General features: G+C 43.2%; 1 protein-coding gene across 4 annotated transcripts in view; it reads left to right on the top strand.

Annotated features, from left to right (window-relative positions):
- The first annotated feature begins 751 nt into the window (after positions 1-751).
- LOC136852888 (histone deacetylase 8-like) overlaps positions 752-21,263 on the top strand; it is a 70,474-nt gene continuing 49,962 nt past the window's right edge. For 2 of the 4 annotated variants that reach the window (XM_067127845.1, XM_067127837.1), the window contains exons 1-2: positions 848-986; positions 19,845-19,958. In XM_067127845.1, the coding sequence (XP_066983946.1) occupies positions 19,866-19,958 (93 nt within the window). In that variant the 5' untranslated portion in view covers positions 848-986; positions 19,845-19,865. Of the gene's footprint in view, positions 987-4,666; positions 4,926-19,844; positions 19,959-21,263 lie in introns of those variants that run through there. The other 2 variants (XM_067127828.1, XM_067127818.1) reach the window with 2 other exon arrangements.

Genomic DNA, 21,263 nt, shown 5'->3' with positions numbered 1-21,263 from the left:
GCATCCATATGCAGCACGCGAACAAGGCATCCTTTAATGCAATAAAATGAGAGCTTATGTCCTTCTGAAACAGATATTCGAGCTGAAATGAGCTACCGTTTTTTTTTTTTTTTTTTTTTTTTTAGGTCACGCAGCGGGTAAGGTGAGTGAGCTTTTTGCCCTACACGCGCCGACCGGGTCGGCTTCACTAATCCGGGAATAGGACATCTCCTTATTAAACCTCCTTGGGTGACAGCCGATTCAGACCTGTAGCAAGTGCTTTGTGCATCCAACGTAAGTTCCTCGTTCACACTTGGGACATGTGTGTTTATATAGCCTATGAGATATTGGATGACAAAAGCGGGGCCAATCTGTCCTTATATCTGGAAAGAGAACCTATTGTTAGAGGGTTTTTTGGAATTAGTTTGAAATTAACTGATGGTTGTTCTCTGTTTAATAGGTTAATTAGCTTTATTGAAATTTATTTTTGTTAATGAAAGGAAATTTTGCATAAAATTGGAGCCTCCAACATACGTAATAACGCGTTGCACTGCAAAGCCAACATCAATTATGCAGATTTTAAAATCATATCTTCCACGCACGAAAAGGGGAACTAACTACTTTAGAATCAATTATAATTAAAACTACCATCCCCTCGTTAAACACCCAGACAGCCTCCACACCGCTATTCATATAGCATAACCAGTTGTTTGTTTATATTTTGGTCTGCACCTCAACTTTTACTTACCCTATTTCTTCTTTTAGATGTTTTAGTTTCTTTTTTAACTCAGGTTGTGCAGGTTATGTCCGCCCCTACAGTGAATTTTAACTTATTATTTGATTTTTTCCTTTTTATAAGATTTTAAGTGATTTTTTTTTTGTGAATTGCGGCCTTGAAGATGCAATGAGGTATTGCGAAACACTGTCGGCAAAATGAACAATACTAGACAGAAAGACAGAAGTTCTTTGGACAGTTCACATAGATTAATCCCTAGCTCTACATATATGTAAGTTATTTTGGGCAATAATGATTATTGCTGAAACAACTTAGAGATATTGCATATATCATTGTATTAAGACAACCTATTAATAATTATACTTGCTGCGGCAGATATTTTTTTTTTAAATCGTGCATTTACTTTCTTTATCTTGGTAACTTTATCTTGTCCCCTGCTTCCCCCCTCCCACTTTTTAGGAGGTTCCTACGCCTCTGAGATGCACAGAAAAAGCTGCAGACCTGCTATTGGTTGTACCCATAATCATCACCTTTATCATTGCCATGCAATGCCAAAACCTCTTTGAAATTTCCCCATCTCATCTTTCCAGTGCCTTTATTTCCACAAGTTTCCATACATCTCCCAACCTCACACCTCTCAGTTCTTATCCAAGTTGTTCTGGTTTTGACGTCACTTTTGAACTCTGAACGCTCACAGGAGCTATGCTGACACTATCAAATACTTTTTTCCTAAGTGGTGTAGAGGACATGTCCAACCCACCTAAAACGCGCCTTTTTCAGTCTGCGTATTAGTGGGAAGATCTGGCAATGTAGATGTTTTATTGCAATTGAGACATCTCGAATGATGGTAGACATTGTTTTTATCTCTTCATCACCAATATCAAATCTAACTATGGTGCTTCCATAATTCCCATAAGATAGTATTTCTCATTACATCGCGTCATCTGACTCCTTTTATTCTTCTTTCATAATTTTTCGTGCTCATACGGCAATGCATGTCTTAACAGGCTTATTATAATCTTACTTATTATGCAGTTACAGCCTAATGATGAAGCTGAGGAAGCAATGTATTCAACTCCTTAATATCCATTATCCCTCCTGCCAATGATTTCTGGCGTTCATGCTGTGGAAAGCCACAGTTTTCAATTGCCTTGACCTAAAGAGGTGTCAGCCTTCAGCAGCTGGTGCCTCTGTACCCTGAGTTCGCGGGCTAAGTCCAGCTGAACCGTGAAAGTGTGTACTAAACAAACTAGACATACTAACAGACGTCTGGGCTTGATAGGGAAATAATAATTCAAAACCGAAATTGAAAATATATAATAGATATGATGGAGAAATAAGATTTCACGCATTAAATAGAGACTCTAACTGCAAAGGCGAGATAATAGGGACCAGAGGCGACCGGAAGAGTACAATAGATTTTGTAATAAGCACTCAAGGAATTTATATAAAAAAATTGTGAATACATAGAAAATAACGAAGAAAATGACTTATCTGGGCATCATCTGATAAAAGTACAACTTAAATCTAAAACAAGAGACGGAAAGAAAAAAATCAAATAGCCTACGTGAAAAGAACATCAGAATCAGCAAGGAGATGTATTTATCGCAGAGAGAATTAGATAAGCACTCAGGATGAGCAAAGATATTTAACTCAGCTTGAAGACTCAGTTGAAGAAGCTAAACGAAAGACCCTTGAGAAAAATAACAAAGAGAAAGATAAGTAATGATGAGATGAAGTCAATATGGGCCATAAAGGAGAGCAACAAAGAAATTAGAATAGAAAAAAAATTAGGAAGACATCAAACGCAAGAAAATGGGTAATATGAGGAAGCGTATTACAGACAGAAACAGAAAGTACATATACTAGTAAAAAAAAGAAAGGGTGGCGATATTTAAAGAATACGAAGATAAAAAAAGGAAAAGGCAATAAAAGACAGAAACAGACATGGAAGATCTGGAAATGCATGGATAAACATGTAACCTTAATTTTATGGTTATGACTTCATAAAAGAAAGCTGAAAACCCCGAGCGAGAAAATGAAAACAAATAAAACGCTGGGACCAGACTAGTTGAAGCCAGTACTTTTGAAACTTAATGTAGAGCTCAGTATTGAATAAAAATTAGCAAGGAGCCCACAGACCTCTGACCTCAAGGCTAATCCTTCGGGCCAGCCCTAGGAGAGCTGTTAATCAGCTCAGTGGTCTGGTTAAACTAAGATATAATTAACTCAAGGCTAAAACACCTCACAGCCTAGAGCCCATGATCCGCTGATAAGATCTCGGTCAAATTGCATTAACAAATCTGTTATATAGAATATTTATGGAAATGTAAATATATAGAAACATGATTTCCTATCGGTTAGCAGCATTTAGAGGAACATATACTTTGTATATATTTGCATGCTGCATTTCAGATACGCAAAGAAGGAAACTTCACCTATTTGTTGTAAAAACTGTGTCGAAAAAATTTCGATATATTGAATAGAAGAAAGCAAATGAAATTCATGATGAAATAAAAATTACACATTGAGGTAACAAATGTAGTAATAAATGATTCAGCCAAACATTGTGTAAAATAAATATGGAACAGGAAGAGTTAAGTGTAACCAATGATACAGATTTGAAGGTAATGAGTCAACTGTACCTTCGTTTTAGTTACATACATGGTCACAGAAATTAATAAATGAATAAATAAGCGAATGGATAAATTAATAGAAAAATAAATAAATAAATGCAATCTGAAAACGAATCTTCAAGAATTGTGGTACTGTTTTATGCAGATGAATGATTGGGTTTAGGATATTTATAAGAAATAATAAAAGCCATAAAAGTACTTAAAAAATAGGTAATGAATGTTGGTTAAATATATCAATATTCTAAGACTGGTACAATATGGATGATGCAGAAAACATTCAGTGCATGGAAGGAATGACAACAGTGAAACAAATATCTTGTGTAACTACCGATAGCAGAAGAGAATGCTTAAGAGGAGTAATATTGATGATGCAAAAAACACTCGGTACACTGAAGGAATAAAGTTATTGAAACAAATAAAACATCTTTTGTTGCTACTAATAACAGGAAAGATTGCTTTTCTTCTCTTAGTCTACATAAATGTAAAGCGATGGCAAATGTGGCAAATTCTGTCAAGTGAAAGTTGTACTAGGTAATGAAGAGATGCTACTCTGAAAAGAACTAACAATGCTAGCACTTATATATGTTACGAAAAATGTATAAATATTACAAAAAATTAAGTTTAAAAGACAAGACTGAATGTGGCCTAGAATCAGGAACATAACTAGTGACCAAGATTATTGAACAATACTGAAAGATACGAAGAATACCTGAGCTGTGCAATAAGACTGGGAACTGGACTTCATTTCGTTACTCAATCCACATAGAAAACAAGCTGCTTTACATACTTGAAGTACATTCTTAGCAGTGACAAAAATAGTCTCATTTTGAGATAACCAGGAACCAGACTGAAAAAAAGACGTATTGTAAAATTTAAGAAGTATATGAACGACTTACACTTAAATATAAGTAAGGTTAATTAGGTAAAAAACAAAACAAAAAACTAAAAGAAACCCTCAATAGTTGTGGGGGGCGGGGTTAGAGGCATGGGAAAGACATTAGTGACAAGTCAACCTTGATTATCTATTAAAAATTCAAGCCCATAATAGGAGACATTTAGTATGACCATACCGACAAGATAATGTCCATAAGTACAACCACACTAAACACAGACCGTAAGTAACACAGAAAAAAATAAATGGTTCAGAAGCGAAATTTTTACGATACGAGGAAATGAATGAAAAATTAGACTACCTCTTACTTTATTGCTCAGCATTTTTTAAAATCACGATGAACAGAATTAGTTCTTAGAGCAGCCCTAGATGATATGATTTAGTATTGGTTTATATTTTACCTTTCATCAAAATTTTTTATAGGAAATCGAAAATAGGAAAGAGATTGTGGAAAGCATATGGGACATCACAGAGAACTCAATCCGGACAAACAGATCATCAGCAAATTAGAAAGAGCGCGGTAGCCGTTTCAAATGTCGACAAGATGAGTACTACTACTCATTTTTTAAAGTTCGGCGGGAATCCATTATGACAACGACGAACGACGACTGCTTCAAAGTGAATCGGCAACAAAAAAGGGATCGACTGGCCTACAAGATCTTGGAGAGCTTCATTACCTCAGGTAAATGATAGTGTGATGTGGTGGATTATATATCCGTCGAATAATGGTAACCGGATAGGCTAACAGCCTAGCGTCCCCTACTTTCATTTCTAGCCAGATGAACCATAGAGTGTATTTTTCCAATTGGTTATCTTGTGCTTATACATACCTAACCATTATGACAGGTGGCGCATTTCAAACAGCACCATAAAATCGAGGAATAGAAATAAATCAATATAAACTAACAGATGAACATTTTTAGAGCACCGACGTTTTTCGGATTCCATTACCTTAAATTACAGTTGACAGTAAATACCTTACCATAAAAATTAATGAATCCGCTTAATTACCGAAATCTACATGGCAATTTTGCCGCATCGTCTAAACTGGCTACTAGAGAGAGAGAGAGAGAGAGAGACGAAAACTCCCTAAACACCATTACTGTCATGCAACACAGTTTGCAGTTGCCAATATATTCCTAATCATTATTTTGGGTTCAGACCATTAGTTTCTGTGTTCCCCTCTGTATCCAATTTCAGGGGAACCAGGAAACCGAGGTTTTCGTGTGAGGGGGGAAAAATGCACGACATTAGTCAGAAAGGTAGTAAGAGCATAACCTAAGGCATACCCTAGGCTATCGGGTATTATTTTATAAGTTGCCAATGCACGATATGACATTGGAACCTCCATTTCTGAAAAGATCTCTACATCAAATTACGACTTATAAGGTGAGACAGTACCAACCCCGTGCCCCCTCCATAACTAATACGGCAAAATTATAACCAGTAAATGGTAGAACTATATCGTAGCTCCGCAGCAGCGACTACCTTCTAACTTGACTTTTTCTACAGTTTTTTGGTTGCTAATCGTGAATTTACCATTAATTTTTGGCGCTTGAGTGTAATTAACCTGTAATTAACCCCTGAAGTCCATCCAACAAGGGGTTTCCATAAGCGATTTTCACAAGACAGAGCACAGGTACGTCTGTTTCGAACGGTTCATATCCCATCCGGCAAGCGCAATAACTTGTTAACGTATGGGTACCCAACCCCCCCGGGCCAGTACTAAACACAGCGAAGGGACATTCCACTTGGCAGAAAACAAACAGATGCACCGCCAGTATCAGAACCCCTAAAAGTAGAAAAAACCAGCTGAAAAGGTAAAAACAGGCGCAGAGCTAATATATAGAATTACCCCAGTAAACACCCCTGAGTTACGTGGTAGTATTTTATATTGGTAACTTATAAAATTTTATCGGCTATCGTAGCAAAAACTACATGATTCTTGCATATCCACACTAACAATCACCAAAAATATTGAAAGAGCATTAAAATGTTGCAAGGACAGTCTTCATACATAATCAAGCGCTTCGCCTCCCTGGATTCCGTAGCCTAGGCCCTCCCCCAGCTGAACGTGACCCTGACGACTCGCCCAGCCGAGCCTAGGCTAGACCTTCATCGTTGTGGTAAAACTGAAGACTGCTATTGTAGCCTAGTTCCCTCCATTCTCTGACCAGAGTATTGACTGTCTTTTGTTTATATTTAGCCTGTCTTTAAATTTATGATATTTACCATCTTCAGTGGTTTTATGGTCATCTCCAAGGGGCAGGTACACAACATGGTACCCATTTTGCAGGTAAACTGATAGTTTGTGAACTAGAGGGGTGCAGTAGTAGGAAGTTTTCAGTTTTACTAAAGTCGCAGCTAAATTCAGGGATGTGTTTATAGGTGAATTTTGGCTTTACAATTATATTCCATAAAAAAATATGATTTCATATAATTAACTTACCAAGTAATTAAATAGCTCTAGGCTAGTTTTAACTCGCACAGCAGCCTTTTTTTTTTCTTTTGGTAATTCTAAGCCGTAGTTCTGCAGCGAGCTAGACTGTGGCACTTGACGTTTTCTTGTGTTATTTTACTTGGTTTACAAGAATTTAAAGTAATACAGTAAACTCCCTGTATTCACGGGGGATGCATACCACACCCCCCCCCCCGCAAATAGCTAAAATCCGTGAATACTTAAAACCCCTCTAAAAACACTTAGAACAGCCTGTTTTGATAGTTTAAAAACAAGAAAAACCATCAAAAATGCTTATACCTGAGTATTTTAATAGTTTTATCACAAAAAGTGCATTTAGTCATGAAAATTATATGAAAATATATAGTAATCAGTGAATATTTCTCTGTGAATAATACCACAATTGGGCGAATTTTCCACGAATAATGGGTAGATACGCTCCACAGAGAAATCCGCGAACACGTGAGTCTGCGAATCTTGAGAAAACAAATACGGGGGGTTTACTGTGTTTTGTCGGCCGGCTGTAACCAAACTGTAATTGACCTTTGAAGACTAAACGATGGGGTAGATCTAAGCCGGCATTCTGCGGTGAGCCCCCCACCCCCCTCCATAGCTAATACGGCAAAATTGTAACCAGTAAACACCCCTAAAAATACCAACCTAATGTACCCTAGGGATGTTTACTGGTTACAATTTTGCCATATTAGCTACGGAGGGGGGTGGGGGGCATGCCGCGGAATGGTAGATCTACCCCGTTGTGTAGTCTTCAAAGGCCAGTAGTGTAGTAGGGAGAAAACTTGTGCTGAGTGTAATGATTGACGAGAAGAATTGGAAGGTATCCTAGACAGGATAGGAAGGGGAAAGCGGCCTCTAGAGCAGAGAGAAGAGCTAGCCTAGAATCCACTCCTAAACCTAGTTTAGAAAGTTCTGCTATTCCTTCTTCCCCTATTGGCACTTTTTCTCCTGTTACTAGCCCTCCTACTATTAATCCACCTACTCCCGTGCCTGGTTCCCTTGCTTCTCGAAGCTAGGTTTGACAAGAAAACTAACCTTGTTGTTAATACAGTGGTGGAGTTAGGAGTGTTACTGCAAGTGTTAATAACCAAAGTGTATGCCGATAAAGTGACAAGTGAGTGTTGTGCAAGTGAAGGAGGTGGCTACTTGTCCTGCTGTTTCTCCTGGACAAAGGTCACTGTCCTGCTCCCCTGAACCTGGGAGAAGACATACCGGAAGTCCCAGGGAGGCTAGTGGGGTTTGCCCACGGGTAGTCACCCCCAGTCAAGCCTGTTGCACGTTCCCAGGTATCAACAGAGTCACTGGAAGGCGTCTCGCTAGATGTGCACCAGTTGTCATCTAGTTCTGAGTAAACCAGGGTAGACAGGAAGCATCGTAAGCGCTTTCTTGATTTGTCACGACCACTGAATAGACATGCAGATGAGGTTGGTTGCCGTTTTCTGCTTCCTGTTGAGTGGTACAAGAAGGCTAGTCTCATCCCTCAGCCTTCCTGCAGTTATGCTGTGGACCCCTCTGTCCCTGCTTTCAGTCCAGCATCCACTTTCCACATGGGACAGTACCAAAGCCTCCTCTCCTGAGCGCCCAGCTGTTGAGCCCCCTTACTTGACTCTCAGGTGCTTGATGTCATCATCCAAATGTTTGGCTCCTCTAGAACGCTCGGTGCTACTTCCCGAACACCCAGCATCAGCTCCCGGCACCAGCTCTCAACTGCCCAGCACCAGCTCCCGAGCGCCCAGCGCCAACTCTTCAGTACCAGTCTCCAGCTCCTGTAGATCAAGACGAGCCATCTTTGGGTCCCATTAAACAGCAGTTGGCTGAAATAATGAGCGTATTGAAGAAAGCTACTTCTGTCTCCAAGCCTGCTCATGATGCGACCCTGTCTCCGGTCTCCTCAAGAGAAGAGGAGTTTGAGCAAGAACCTGCCCCTCTTTCAGCCTGTGCAGCTCTGCTTCAGTACCGGTTGGCGACCTTTCCCTCCTTTTTTACCCCAGCTGCTCCAGTCTTGCCTACATCGACCTTTCTGATGAGGAGTCATCCAGATGACAGAGCTAGGCTCCCTAAGATGGTGCTTTCTTCATCTGCTAAGAAGCCTCTCAAAGAGACAGGATTGGCTTTGTTCCTACACGATATACAAGCCATCAGGCCTTTACATTAGGAATTACTTACGGCGAAGCTGGAAACGGCCGTTAAACTCTTGGACAAGGCGGTTAGGCAGTAACTACTGTCCGGTAGGTGGGAATACCTGCCTACCGGATGTAAACATTCCAGTTGTTCCGACGTGATATACAAACCATCTGTCCTTTAAATTAGGAATTACTTACGGCGAAGCTGGACATGGCCGTTAAACTCTTGAACAAGATGGTTAGGCAGTAACTGCCATCAGGTAGGCAGGAATACCTGCCTGCCCAGGTGTAAACATTCCAGTTGTTCCAACACGATATACAAACCGTCATTCCTTTACATTAGAAATTACTTTCAGCATAGGCTGGAAACGGCCGTTAAACTCTTGAGCAAGGTGGTTAGGCAGTAACTACCGCCAGGTAGGCCGGAATACCCGCCTGCCCGGATGTAAAAATTCCAGTTTGCCTTCGGCCATCATGCGTTGCAGATGTGGTTTCGAATCTCTCTGCCTGACTGACGTTAAGTTCTCATTACCCCAGTAGGATCTTAATGTTCTTGAGTGTATATATTACGTGTGTTTGATATTTATTAATACAAACCCATGATTTGTGATAACCTTGCATAAGCCGTCGTTCCCCTGCATCTGTGTCTGGGGTTTGACGGCCAAGGGCGTATTTAGAGAAGCGTAACTGAGTGGCAATGCTTCTCTTCCACTAGCCCTTTATTTAGATAATGATGGCGTTCCCCTGTACGTCCGGGGATATTAGATTGGGACGTAATACCTTCACTCCCCTACATTGATCGGGATGTAAAAATTCACTTCCCATCCTAGGCTCCCGCCCTCTGTGTACAAGGGGCATGACTACTTCCTTCCTACTTGTGCTGAGTGTTGTTTTCGCCGCCTGCGCTTAGAATTGTGGTAGGGGGGGTTGCGGGCGTCATCGGTAAGCTCTGCTTCCACGGTGCCCTTGGTGGCCTCCCCTCTGTCCTTCTCTCTCCCTGTAGATTCTTCCTTATCTCTCCTTCAGTAGAGATCTCTCTCCTTCGCCCTCTTCGCTCACTCGTCGGGTGAAGACCGCAAGGAGGAGGGGGTGCCACAGGCAGTCGGTCAACCTCCTCTAAGGGCCTCCTCTCGCTGTGTAGGGTAGTTCCCCTCGTAGCGAGAGGAGTCTCCCTCTACTGATCATCTTCGCTTTTTCTTTCAGGTTGACAGTGAGCATCGCAGACGCAGCATTAGTTGGCTGGATACCTTAAGGGATATCTTGCATGATGGAGTCCCGACGTTCATTCATTGTTGCTTCGGGATCGACCACAGTACAGTACCTGGTTGGAATGACAGTTCCGCGTGAGGATCGTTCCGACTCTTTTCCCGCCGATGTGGATCGATTGCTGTCATTGCTGGCCTTCATGTATGCTGTGGCACTGCCTCTGGCATATCTGTGGTCCATCTGCTCCTGCTGTTTCCTGTGTTATGCTCCTGTTAACTCGACAACAGTCTCTGGGCAGTTCTTCCTGGTCTCCTGCCACAGCTGCCCTGTGATGTTCCTGGCTGTTACTGCAGCTCCTGCCTTCTGAACTGCTTCCGTAGCTCCTGCATCGGCTGTCCTGATCATGCCTGTTGCTTCTCCTGGTGGTCGTGCCCGGGGCCACTTCTGTTGTGTTCCTGCCTGGCTGCCCTGGAGGTTACGATGTCTGCCATCCTGTAGAAGTTGTCGGAGTGAAGGTGAAGGAAGTCGCCCTGTGGGAGCGACGTTCCTGGCCATTGCAGTAGCTCCTGCCTTCCAATCCGCTGCCGTAGCTCCCGTATCGGCTGTCCTGATCGTGCCTGCTGCTTCTCCTGGTTGTCGTGTTCTGGGCCACTTCTGTTGTGTTCCTGCCTAGCTGTCCTGGAGGTTACGATGTTTTGTGTCCACCAGCCTATAGATGTCAGAGTGAAAGTGAAGGAAGTTGCCCTGTGGAAGTAGCCGCTGTCTTCAACCTATCTTCGATTTTGTCTTCTGCTGCCTCTTCCCTTCCTCTCCCGAGGTCCAAGGGGGTCCCAGAATCTGGACAGACCCCTGTCGGCCGAAGGAGAGGAAGGCTGCTTCTTTACCCTTGATGCCCTTGGACATCTAGGGACTGCCTGCTTCCGAGGAGGCAGTGGGTCTCTCATTGGCTCTTTCCGACCTTCAGGTTAGGAAACCAATTCACATACCCCTGGGTTTTGTGTTTCGAGAGCCATGGGTGTGCAGACCTCAGTTTGCGATCCCATTCCCAGTCCTAGAGGCTCCGCCTCTAAGATGGGAGCTGCTTTGGGCGCTCGTTTGCAAGCTGCTCCAAGTGCTTGAGATTCTGTGGAATATTGAGTATCCCGATCTGGTCTGGAGAGTACCCTCCCCGGCCCAGTTCGGAAGCAGTGCGAGAGAAAGGGCCGAGGCACCCAGGTGTCTCAGCTCTTCCTGCCAGCACCACAAGCGCTCCCTGAGTGCTTACCAGTGCCCAGTCAGGTTCCCAGTCTGGTGTCTCGATCCGATCGGTTCGAACACCAAAAGAAGCAGGGAAGAGATTCCCTTTGGGAGTCCTGCGGGACTTCTAAGGGACTGCTCTCTTCTGGGAGACATGTTTCTCTTGTTGGCTCATCCCGCCCTCTGGCGGGAACCAATTCTCATTCCCCTGTGTGGTCTGGCGTTTTGGGGGCTGCTAGAGCACGGCCTTTTTAGGCCGGGCCCTCGTTGCCAGTCTGGGAAGTCTGCATCTAAGACTGATTCTGTGCCTGGCTCTTTTCGATTTCTTAGGAAACTGGAAGCAGCCGCTCCCGATTTTTGGGAGTCTTATGGGTCGCTCAAATTCTATGAATCACAAGGGCTCTCCTGACGAGAGAAAGTGCCCTGGGTGTCTCAGTGCTGGGACACCCAGGTGTCTGGGTGCCGAGATGCAGCGTGTCTCGATACTGCCTGCCAGCTGCTTCGGTTGCTTGACCAGGTTTCATCCTTGTGTCTTGAACCTTAGGGTTCTAGCATGCAGGATAGCAGACACAGAATCCCCTTTGAACCTTCTTCTCGAAGGGAAGAAGTGTCTAAGGACACATCTTTCTCCTGGCTTCGTGTAGCTATCAAAAGCAGTACTCGGCAGCTGGCAGCGACGATACCGGTACTTCCCACCCGAGAGCTCATGAAGTCAATGGCTTGGTCCATCCCTCGCGAAGTTTCTGTCGGTGTGGAAGCAAGATGTGGTCTCATAGACAACACTCTTGTCTTCCTGTGGTTTTGCCCACAGGCCCTTGGCAACGACAATACTGGTACTTTGTACCCGAGAGCTCACAAAGTCAATGGCTTGGTCCATCCCTCACATTCCGGAAGTTTCTGTCAGTCTGGAAGCAAGACGTGGTCTCATAGACCACACTCTTGTCTTCCTGTGGTTTTGCCCACAGGCCCTTGGAACCTTTTTTCCTTGGCCCTGTGGTGGCTGCTCAACAAGTTGTGTTGTCTTACTCGGCTCCTTCAAGAGGATGAGTAGCATCTCGCCTAAGGTGTTGGTTCTGGAAGTGAGAAGGATACCGAAAGTGACTGGCCTCTCTTCCTCCTCCTTCCCCATCCTCCTACTTCTCCTTTGGAATGAGAATAGGACTCGAACCAATACTTGCTGGATCTGGTGCTGATGCGGTAAGACTACACATCGAGCACTCGTTCTATTTTTCTTCTAGAATCATAGAAGCAATTCTGCTCCTTCCTCTAACAAGGCGAGGAAGGAGAGACTGGCAATAAGGGAACCCTATCTCGGCTTTTCCTTACTGCCTCCAACTCTAGATCCTTCCAGCGTATTTTGTAGGGGTTACATTCCTTCACTCATGTGAAAAGGTCCAGCATCTGACATTTGATCTTGCAGTTCCTACACTACAATCAATATGTCAGAGGCACAGTACTCCTCCTCGCTCTTTCAACCAGGAGGAGTAGCCCAGGTGTGCAGAACTCCAGTCAGTTCAGGAGACTCACTCAGATTCCTCCCTCCAACCAGTGAGTCTTCCTAATGTAAAGGACCGACAGTTTGTATATCATGTCGGAACAGATCACAATTTTTAAAAGTAAATTGTATTTTTCCTAACTATATAAACCTGAGGTCCTTTACATTACATATTATGCCTGCCTCATGCCACCCCTCAGTCTGAACCTGGACCGAAAGGCAAACTGGAATGTTTACTTCCGGGCAGGTGGGTATTCCCGCCTACCTGGCGGTAGTTGCTGCCTAACCACCTTGCTCAAGAGTTTAATGGCCGTTTCCAGCCTACGCTGAAATTAATTCCTAATGTAAAGGACCTCAGGTTTGTATAGTTATGAAAAATACAATTTACTTTCAAAAATTGTGATTTTGCTTTTGGACGTCATGCGTTGCAGACTTGTTTTCGGATCTCTTTGCCTTACTGTTCTTTATTATCCTGGTGGGATCTTTCTGTATTTTTGTGTATATATTGCATGTGTTTGATATTTATTAATACAAACCCACGATTTGTGATAGCCTTGCAGATGCCGTCGTTCCCCTGCCTCTGCGTCTTGGGTTTGATGGCCAAGGGTGTTGTTAGAGGGGCGTAACCGAGTGGTAATGCTTCTCTTCCAGTAGCCCTTTATTTAGGTGCTGAAGGTGTTGCCCTGTATGTTTGGAGATACAGGCAGTCCCCAGTTTACGATGGAGGTTCTGTTCCTACACAGCATCGTAAGCTGAAAATCGTTGTGAGCCGAAAAATCATCGAAAATCGTCGAAAATCCTAAGAAAACCTTACTTTTAATGCTTTTTGGTATATTGAAAACGATGTAAACTGCATTTTTATTGAGTTTTTCATAAAAAAACCTCCAAATTTTGATTATTCTGCCATTTTGTAGCTGTATTTCTTCTGTCAGATTGGTGTCGTAAGCATCTTAACCCTAGAACATGCGTTGTAAACCGGGAAGTAATTTCTGATGAATATATTTGAAAAGCGTTGTAGCCTTGGAACGTTGTAAGCCTGACCCATTGCAACCCAGGGACTGCCTGTATTAGATTGGGACGTAATATCTTTGCTCCCCTACATTAATCGGGATGTAAGAGTTCGCTCCCCTTCTTGGGCTCCCACCCTCCATGTACAAGGGCATGACTATTTCCTTTCTACTTGTGCTGAGTGTTGTTTTCACTGCCTGCGCTATGAAGAGTTGTTGGGGGGAGGTCCGCGGGTGGTTGGGCGACCTCTTCTAAGGGGCCTCCTCTCGCTGCGTAGGGCAGTTCCCCTCATAGCAAGAGGAGTCTCCCTCTACTAATCATCTTTGCTTTTTCTTTCAGGTTGACAGTGAGCCTCGCAGGCACAGCAGTAGTTGGCTGGATATCTCAGCTGGGATATCTTTCCATGAAGGAGTCCCGGCGCTCATTCAGTGCTGCTTCAGGATCGACCACAGTACCTGGTTGGAATGGCATAGTTCCACATCGGGATCATTCCAACTTTGTTCCCGCCGATGTGGATTGATCGCTGCCATTGCTGTCCTAAATGTATGCTGTGGCATTGCCTCTGGTGTATCTGTGGGCCATCTGCTCCTGCTGTTTCCTGTGTTATGCTCCTGTTGACTCGACAGCAGTCTCTGGGCGGCTCTTCCTGGTCTCCTGCCGCAGCTGTCCTGATCGTTCCTGTCGCTGCTGGTGACTTTCATGTTACATTCCTGGCCATTGCTGTAGCTCCTGCCTTCCGAACTGCTTCCATAGCTCCTACATCGGCTGTCCTGATCATGCCTGTTGCTTCTTCTGGTGGTCATGTCCTGGGCCACTTCCGTTGTGATCCTGCCTAGCTGCCCTAGAGGTTATGATGTTTGGTGTCCACCATCCTGTAGATGTCGGAGTGAAGGTGAAGAAAGTCACCCTGTAGAAGTAGCCGCCGCCGTCTTCAACTTATCTTCGATTTTGTCCTCTGCTGCCTCTTCCCTTCCTCTCCCGAGGTTCTAGGGGGTCCAGAGAACTGGATAGACCACCGTCGGCTGAAGGAGAGGAAGGCTGCTTCTTTCCCCTTGATGCCCTTGGACGTCTAGGGACTGCCTCCTTCCGAGAAGGCAGTGGGTCTCTCGTTGGCTCTTCCCAACCTTCGGGTTAGAGAACCGATTCGCATACCCCTGGGTTTTGTGTTTCGAGAGCCACGGGCACGCAGACCTCAGTTTACGATCCCGTTCCCAGTCCTAGAGGTTCTGCTTCTAAGATGGGGGCTGCGTCAGGTGCTCGTTTGTGAGCCGCTTCGAGCGCTCGAGATTCTGTGGAATATCAATTATCCCTATCTGGTCTGGAGAGTACTCTCCCCGGCCCAGTTCAGGAGCAGTGTGAGAGAAAGGGCCGAGGCACCCAGGTGTCTCAGCTCTTCTTGCCAGCACTACAAGCGCTCCCCGAGTGCTTGTCAGTGCTTGGTCGGGTTCCCAGCCTGGTGTCTCGATCCTTTCGGTTCAAACACCAGAAGAAGCAGGGAAGGGATTCCCTTTGGGAGTCCTGCAGGACTTCTAAGGGACTGACTCTCTTCTGGGAGACAAGTTTCTCTCATTGGCTCTTCCCGCCCTCTGGCGGGAACCGATTCTCATTCTCCTCTGGGGTCTCGTGTTTCGGGGGCTGCGAGAGCGTGGCCTCGAGAAGCCTCGGCGAAGAGAGTAGGTGAACTTCATGGCCTTCGATGCTAGCACTTGGGAAGGGGATCTGAGATTCAGAATCCATAGGCCCCTGACATTGGATTCGAGTCTGTTTCAGTCCCCTCCGAAAGGATTTTGTGGATATAATCAGAATGAGACGCTATTTTGCCTGATTTGTGTTGCAGTACTACCCTCATAAAACTCGGCATCTGAGGCCTGAATGTCGATGCCTCTTCGTTAGTACCGGCTTGGCCATGGAAGAGGTGTCCAAGAGCACATCCTCTTTCAAGTTTCGTGATACAGCAATGGGCTTGTTCTTCATTTGACGAGTTAAATGGGAGTTTGGGTCCGGGTGAGAGATCACGAAAATAAGGACATCGCCCTGTCCCTCGCATTCCAGAAGAACCTGTCGGCTCAGCAGATTATACAGACAGGTATGTGGTCACACCAGACCACATATATCTCATTTTCTTTAGGACTTGCCCATAAGTCTTTGGACATGCTTCTCCTTGGACTTTGTGGTGGCTGCCCAACAAGTTGTGGGGTCCATCTGGCTCTCTTTTACAAAGAGACAGGTAGCGAGCCGTCACGTGCTGAACATGAGTTTGCGGGTGACCACATGATAAGGGGATCCTGTCCTTCATGTTACTTAGATGGTTTGGATGCATGTCCCCTCCTCTCTCTAGGCAATAAAACAAACCCGTTGGTCTTATTAGCAAGTTTGTCTCTGACACTCTTGGGTTTTTCCAAGCCTTTGTTCAAAGTAATGACACAACTGATTACTTTAGGCCTAGAAGACTAGCAGTTGCAACATCCCTTATGTACAATAAGCTAGAGGTGCAGAATTCTCTCCCATGCTCTTCCAGACCAGGAAGGTATTCCCGGGTGGGTAGAACCAAACCATCCAGTCCAATGGGTAAGTCTCCTATGTAAATACCAAAGGTTTGTATTTGTGTAGGAATAAATTGCAAATTTTAAAGTAATTTATATTTTTCCAACCATACAAACCTGAAGGTCTTTACATTTGCGGCCCACCTCAGCCACCCCTCATTCTAGCACCTGGGCCAAAAGGCAAAGTGGAGTGCAGACCAACAAGTGGGTGGGACTTCCCCCTTACCATTGGTAGCCAACAACCTTGTCTGAAAGTTAACAGCTGTTCCATCTCGCATTCACAAGCAAACACCCCATGTAAAGACTTTCAGGTTTGTATGTTATGAAAAATACAAATTACTTTAAAGTTTGCAATTTTTCTCTCCTAACTCATAATTATATCACTTTTTATAGTGATATTACCATAACATTAAAACAATTAGAAATAAAAACAGTGTGGTTCATTGGTGTACAGTAGTTAGGTAAGTGGTGGTGCACTGTCCACTGAACTTTTGGAAACCAGCACTTTTTCTTCAGCTCTGTCCTCTGGTCCATGATTGAAGCTTCTGCTGAGGTATTTATTTGATTAATGAATTTATGCTAGTTTGTGGTTGTTCATGGCTTCTGTCATAGATATACAGATCAAGTGTGTTGGTTCTGTATAGTGGAGATATGTAGGTTTGTGAATGCTTAATTTTTTTGCCCCCTGCTGTAGATTCTTACCACATTTGCTCTTTTTGTGGTAAGTATAGTTTGCAGTCCTGAGTTGCCTTTCTGAGATTTTGCTGGGTCTTCTTTACAATGGAAGCACAGTGGATCACTTGTTGTTTTTGATGAAGCTTGCTTTATGCCAGAACTGGCTCTTGCTCATAAGAGCAGCCCATAGGTCATTTTTTGATGTGCAGGTGAAATTAAGGATATGGAGGTGATTACTTTATTTGTGATTTATGATCATGCCAGTGAAATGGTGTGAAATGAAAAGTTAACAGGCGGGGTTGCAAACCTCTTTAAAACCTAAGGCACCTGTCAGTTGGAGAAAAACAGTGATAGTAGGGAGTCCTGGCAAGTGGTAGATAACCAGTAAGGAAAATTAAAAATTTATTGTCAGAGAAAAATTGGAAAAAACAGAAAATCTATGGAGATTTAATACCATATTTAACTTACTTTGAGCAATAGGAAAAAGCATCAATCTTTTAGTGGTAGGGATCAATGGACGAAAAGGAAGAATTTTAAGCTTTAGAAAAAGCAGCACAAACGGAAGTAACAGTTTAAGTGGTAGTTAGAGTGATAGTTGAAAAAATTTTGGTCATTAGACATGAGGCGGCCGAAAAGAAGGGAAAAGAAAGGATTTTAGGTGGAGATAGGGGTTAGTTGCCAATCAGTTGATTGACTACTATGGGAGTGATCATCACAGAGTTGCTGTCTAAGGAGATCGTCAGAGAGGGAAATGCCATATTGTTTGTAGATTTCTTTGAAATAACCATTCAAAAATTTCCAATCAATTTTAAGGTTAAATCCCAAGTTATGTCTCACAGCGTAAGCAGTTTTAGGTAGGATGTCATAGAGGTTTGTTGTAGTTAAAAGCAACTTTGGTTTTTTTGTTCTTCCAGGTTGCCAAGTGAACTTGAGGGTTGAGGTTCAATGACAGGGTTTGGAGTAGGTTGAGAGGAAGGGAGAGGTTTGAGTAGATTGAGGGGTTGGGGGTGCTGGCTGCTTAGTTTGAGTCTCTTTTTTTGTGACACAAAACAGGTTCAGGAATTGAAGTGGCTTGCAGAGGAGGGGTTGAGGGTGTTGGCTGCTCAATCCGAGTCCCTTTCTCATGACACAAAAGAGGCACTGCTTCCACCACTTGTTTGGTAGTTATAACTCATTGCTCTAGGGGTGTCGTTGGTCTGGGTGCTGGGACTGGTGTAGGGGTTGGTCTTGATTGATTGGCTCTTGCTTCCATCTGTTTAATGTGAGATAGTCTGGCACTGCAACATTTAACCACATATGATGGCATTCAGAACAGCTGGGGCAAGGTGTTGTAGGATCCCATGAAGGTTTTTCAATTTTTCAAACATTTTTTTGTTTCATGTTTCTTGCTGAACAGATGGGCAAATTTAGGGCCTCTGCAGACATTGTTTAGTGATGACCATAGTGCTGACATTTTATGTCAGGAGGCACCTCAGCAGCTCTGGAGTGTATTCTTCTTCTGTTTTGTGAGGGAAGTATCCCCATATCCTAAGCCTATTTACTTGTCCCAGGACTGGTCCTCTGAAAAAGTTTTTTAAAAATCTTCACGTTAAGTGTTTTATACTTGTTCAAACACTTTTCAACATTTACAACCATCAGAAATGAAAAAAGCTCCTTATCAGAGCTCCAGAAGAAAATCCAATATAGCTTTATTGGGTAATGCAGATGATGGCTTTGTTTAGTTTCTCATTTGGATTGAGTAACTGGAAAGCCATTTTGGTTTTCAGGAGGTCGACTGTAGCAGTCTTTTGGAGTCACATTGAATTCTCTTCTGTGATTTGGCTGAGCAGAGATTTTAATACCAGGGTTATTTTTCTGAAGAGCCAAACCATTTCGGTCGAGTTAAAGTTGACCGAAAGTCGAATTTTTTCATTTGTGCAGAAAGCATTTCAAACCGATTTGGCTAAAATGGAGGGTATTTTTCATTTGTATTGTACATGAGACTGTAGGATATATAAAGGAGTAACTGTTGAGGAGGAGGGGTTTGAGAAAGAGGAGGAGGAGGACAAGGGTCCAAGGACGTTGAAGGATGAGGAAAATGGTGAGGTTTCACCATAAATTGAATATTGGGGTGGAAGGTTAGGGGAAGATGGGTGGGATGGTTGTTCAGGTGTTGCCAGTTTTCGCTACAGGATCTTTCTTCGAAGCTGGCAAAGGTTGCAAGAGTTATTGATTTATGTGAAAATATTTCAAAACCAGAAGGCTGTGAGTTGTATTCTTCCCATGATGAGTCATTTTCACTTATAAACTTTTTATGTAACGCTAAGTAACACTTCCAACCATCGAGGATAATCCAAAAAACAGCGGCTACAGGCGAGTGATAAGGCCAAGACACTGCCAATAAAGAGTGCAAGGCAAAAACACTAACCACATTGCATTATTCTGAATCTCCTTAGTGGCTTGAAAATTATGTTTATTTACAGGGAATTTTAACTTGGGAAAGTTGTTCCATATAGTCAAATTTCTTGGAATTTGTGAGGCATTTGAGGGATGATGTGTGCAGAAAGAAGTGTGAGTTGTTTGGAAAACTGGATTTGGATGTTGTGCCAAATAATGTCTTGGTATTTATCCACATTTAGCTGGCAAAGAATGCAAGACAGCTATCATGCCACCATGTTTTAGCACTTTTTTTTTTTTAATGGGGGACAAGAATTGCATGCCATCCCAGAAATGGTGTTTAGCCAGTTGAAGAGAGTATTGTACTTAAAGAGGACAAATGCCTAGTAAAACTGCAAGCTAAGTAATGAAATTTTTTTAGCAAAGTTCTGTCTTACTGAGCAAGTGTTGTATTTCTTCCTTTAAGGACAGGACACCAGTAGCTGTTATGATGACTGCCAAAGGTCCACTGCAAGCCTGTTATGTCGCAGATCCAAAGCTTCTGATGTGTTGTGATGCAGTGCCAATAATTCGTCATAGGGTAAGTCCATGTTAGTGCCTATCCTCAACTGTAAAATGATTTCAAAAGTTTTGTTCCTGTGGAAATACTTGACATTACCTTTTACAAAAGTAACTTACCAAGTAACTACATAGCTATAGTTTCAAACTATCGCAGCAGCCTAAACTCAAAATTCGTGCTAGTGCTTCAATTGTTTTGTGTAGGTGACTAGTCCTGCCCACTAATGGGAATACCAGGAATGACTCAGCAAATGATCTCATTCTGTTTCTGCCATGCTTGGTGTAAACATTGAGTACTTGCAGCAGCTTTTTTGATTATTTGCCAGTTATCTAACCGGATTTTGGTGAAGTATTATCGCTGATTTCGTGTAGCCTTCAAACTTACAGCTTTCAGGATCAGTATTTTATTGCTTTGTTATTAAGATCTGATTCAAGTTTATCAAAATTTCGCTTCAATAGCGAATTTGCAATCAACTAGTAAATGTTTTGTTCACTACTGAACCGATATTTTCGGTAATGAGTACATATCTGCAATCTTGAATTATGTTTGTTAGGAGTAGAGTTATGTTTGTATGATGGTACTCTGTGTACTTCATAACATATGTTGTTAAAGAATTAATTGAACATATTATTGCACTTTCCTTTGCAGAAAACTGAAAAGGGTAAGGGCAGGAATGCTTAATGTTTTGGTTACAATGAGCTTTAGCAGAAGAAGACATTCTTGCCAGTCGAGAACTGTGTTCTGGCACTTGCTTCAAGGAGAGTAGGGGAGACATGACATCCACCCTCCTCCTGCAAACCTGTTTGTCCACCCTGGGTGGGGACGGGGTAGGTAGAAGCTCGGGAGGATAGGGGAGACATGACAGGCAGTGCCGGGTTCCTGCAGTGTAGCATGCCCCATCAAGCTCGTGTAGACAATAATTGGTTTGCACTCAGGGACCTGGATGCACAGTCAGATGGTGAAAATTTGTTTTTTTCTTTTATGAGGTGTCTGGAGATTGTTGGGACTGTAGTTTAGGTTTCTGTAAAATATGGGATGGTATGGAAAAATTTGTTTTATTTATAAAAGATTATATTGGTTATATAAAGTACAGGCAGTCCCCGGTTATTTGTGATCTGGTTTTATGGCGCTTGTCTAGCGATGACAATAACTGGATTTTTTACACCAAGTCCCAGTTATCTGCGCTGATCCTCAGTTATCGGCGGCACTGATCCCTTGGTATCGGCGCCGATAACCAAGGATCAGTGCTATTATCGCCAATTTTCGGATGTCATCACACTGTTGGGAACGGAACCCCGCCGATAACCAGGGACTGCCTGTAGTATA

The sequence above is a fragment of the Macrobrachium rosenbergii genome, chromosome 3 (genome assembly GCF_040412425.1).
Source record: "Macrobrachium rosenbergii isolate ZJJX-2024 chromosome 3, ASM4041242v1, whole genome shotgun sequence".
Lineage (NCBI taxonomy): Eukaryota > Metazoa > Arthropoda > Malacostraca > Decapoda > Palaemonidae > Macrobrachium > Macrobrachium rosenbergii.
This window is presented reverse-complemented; position numbering and strand designations above follow the sequence as displayed.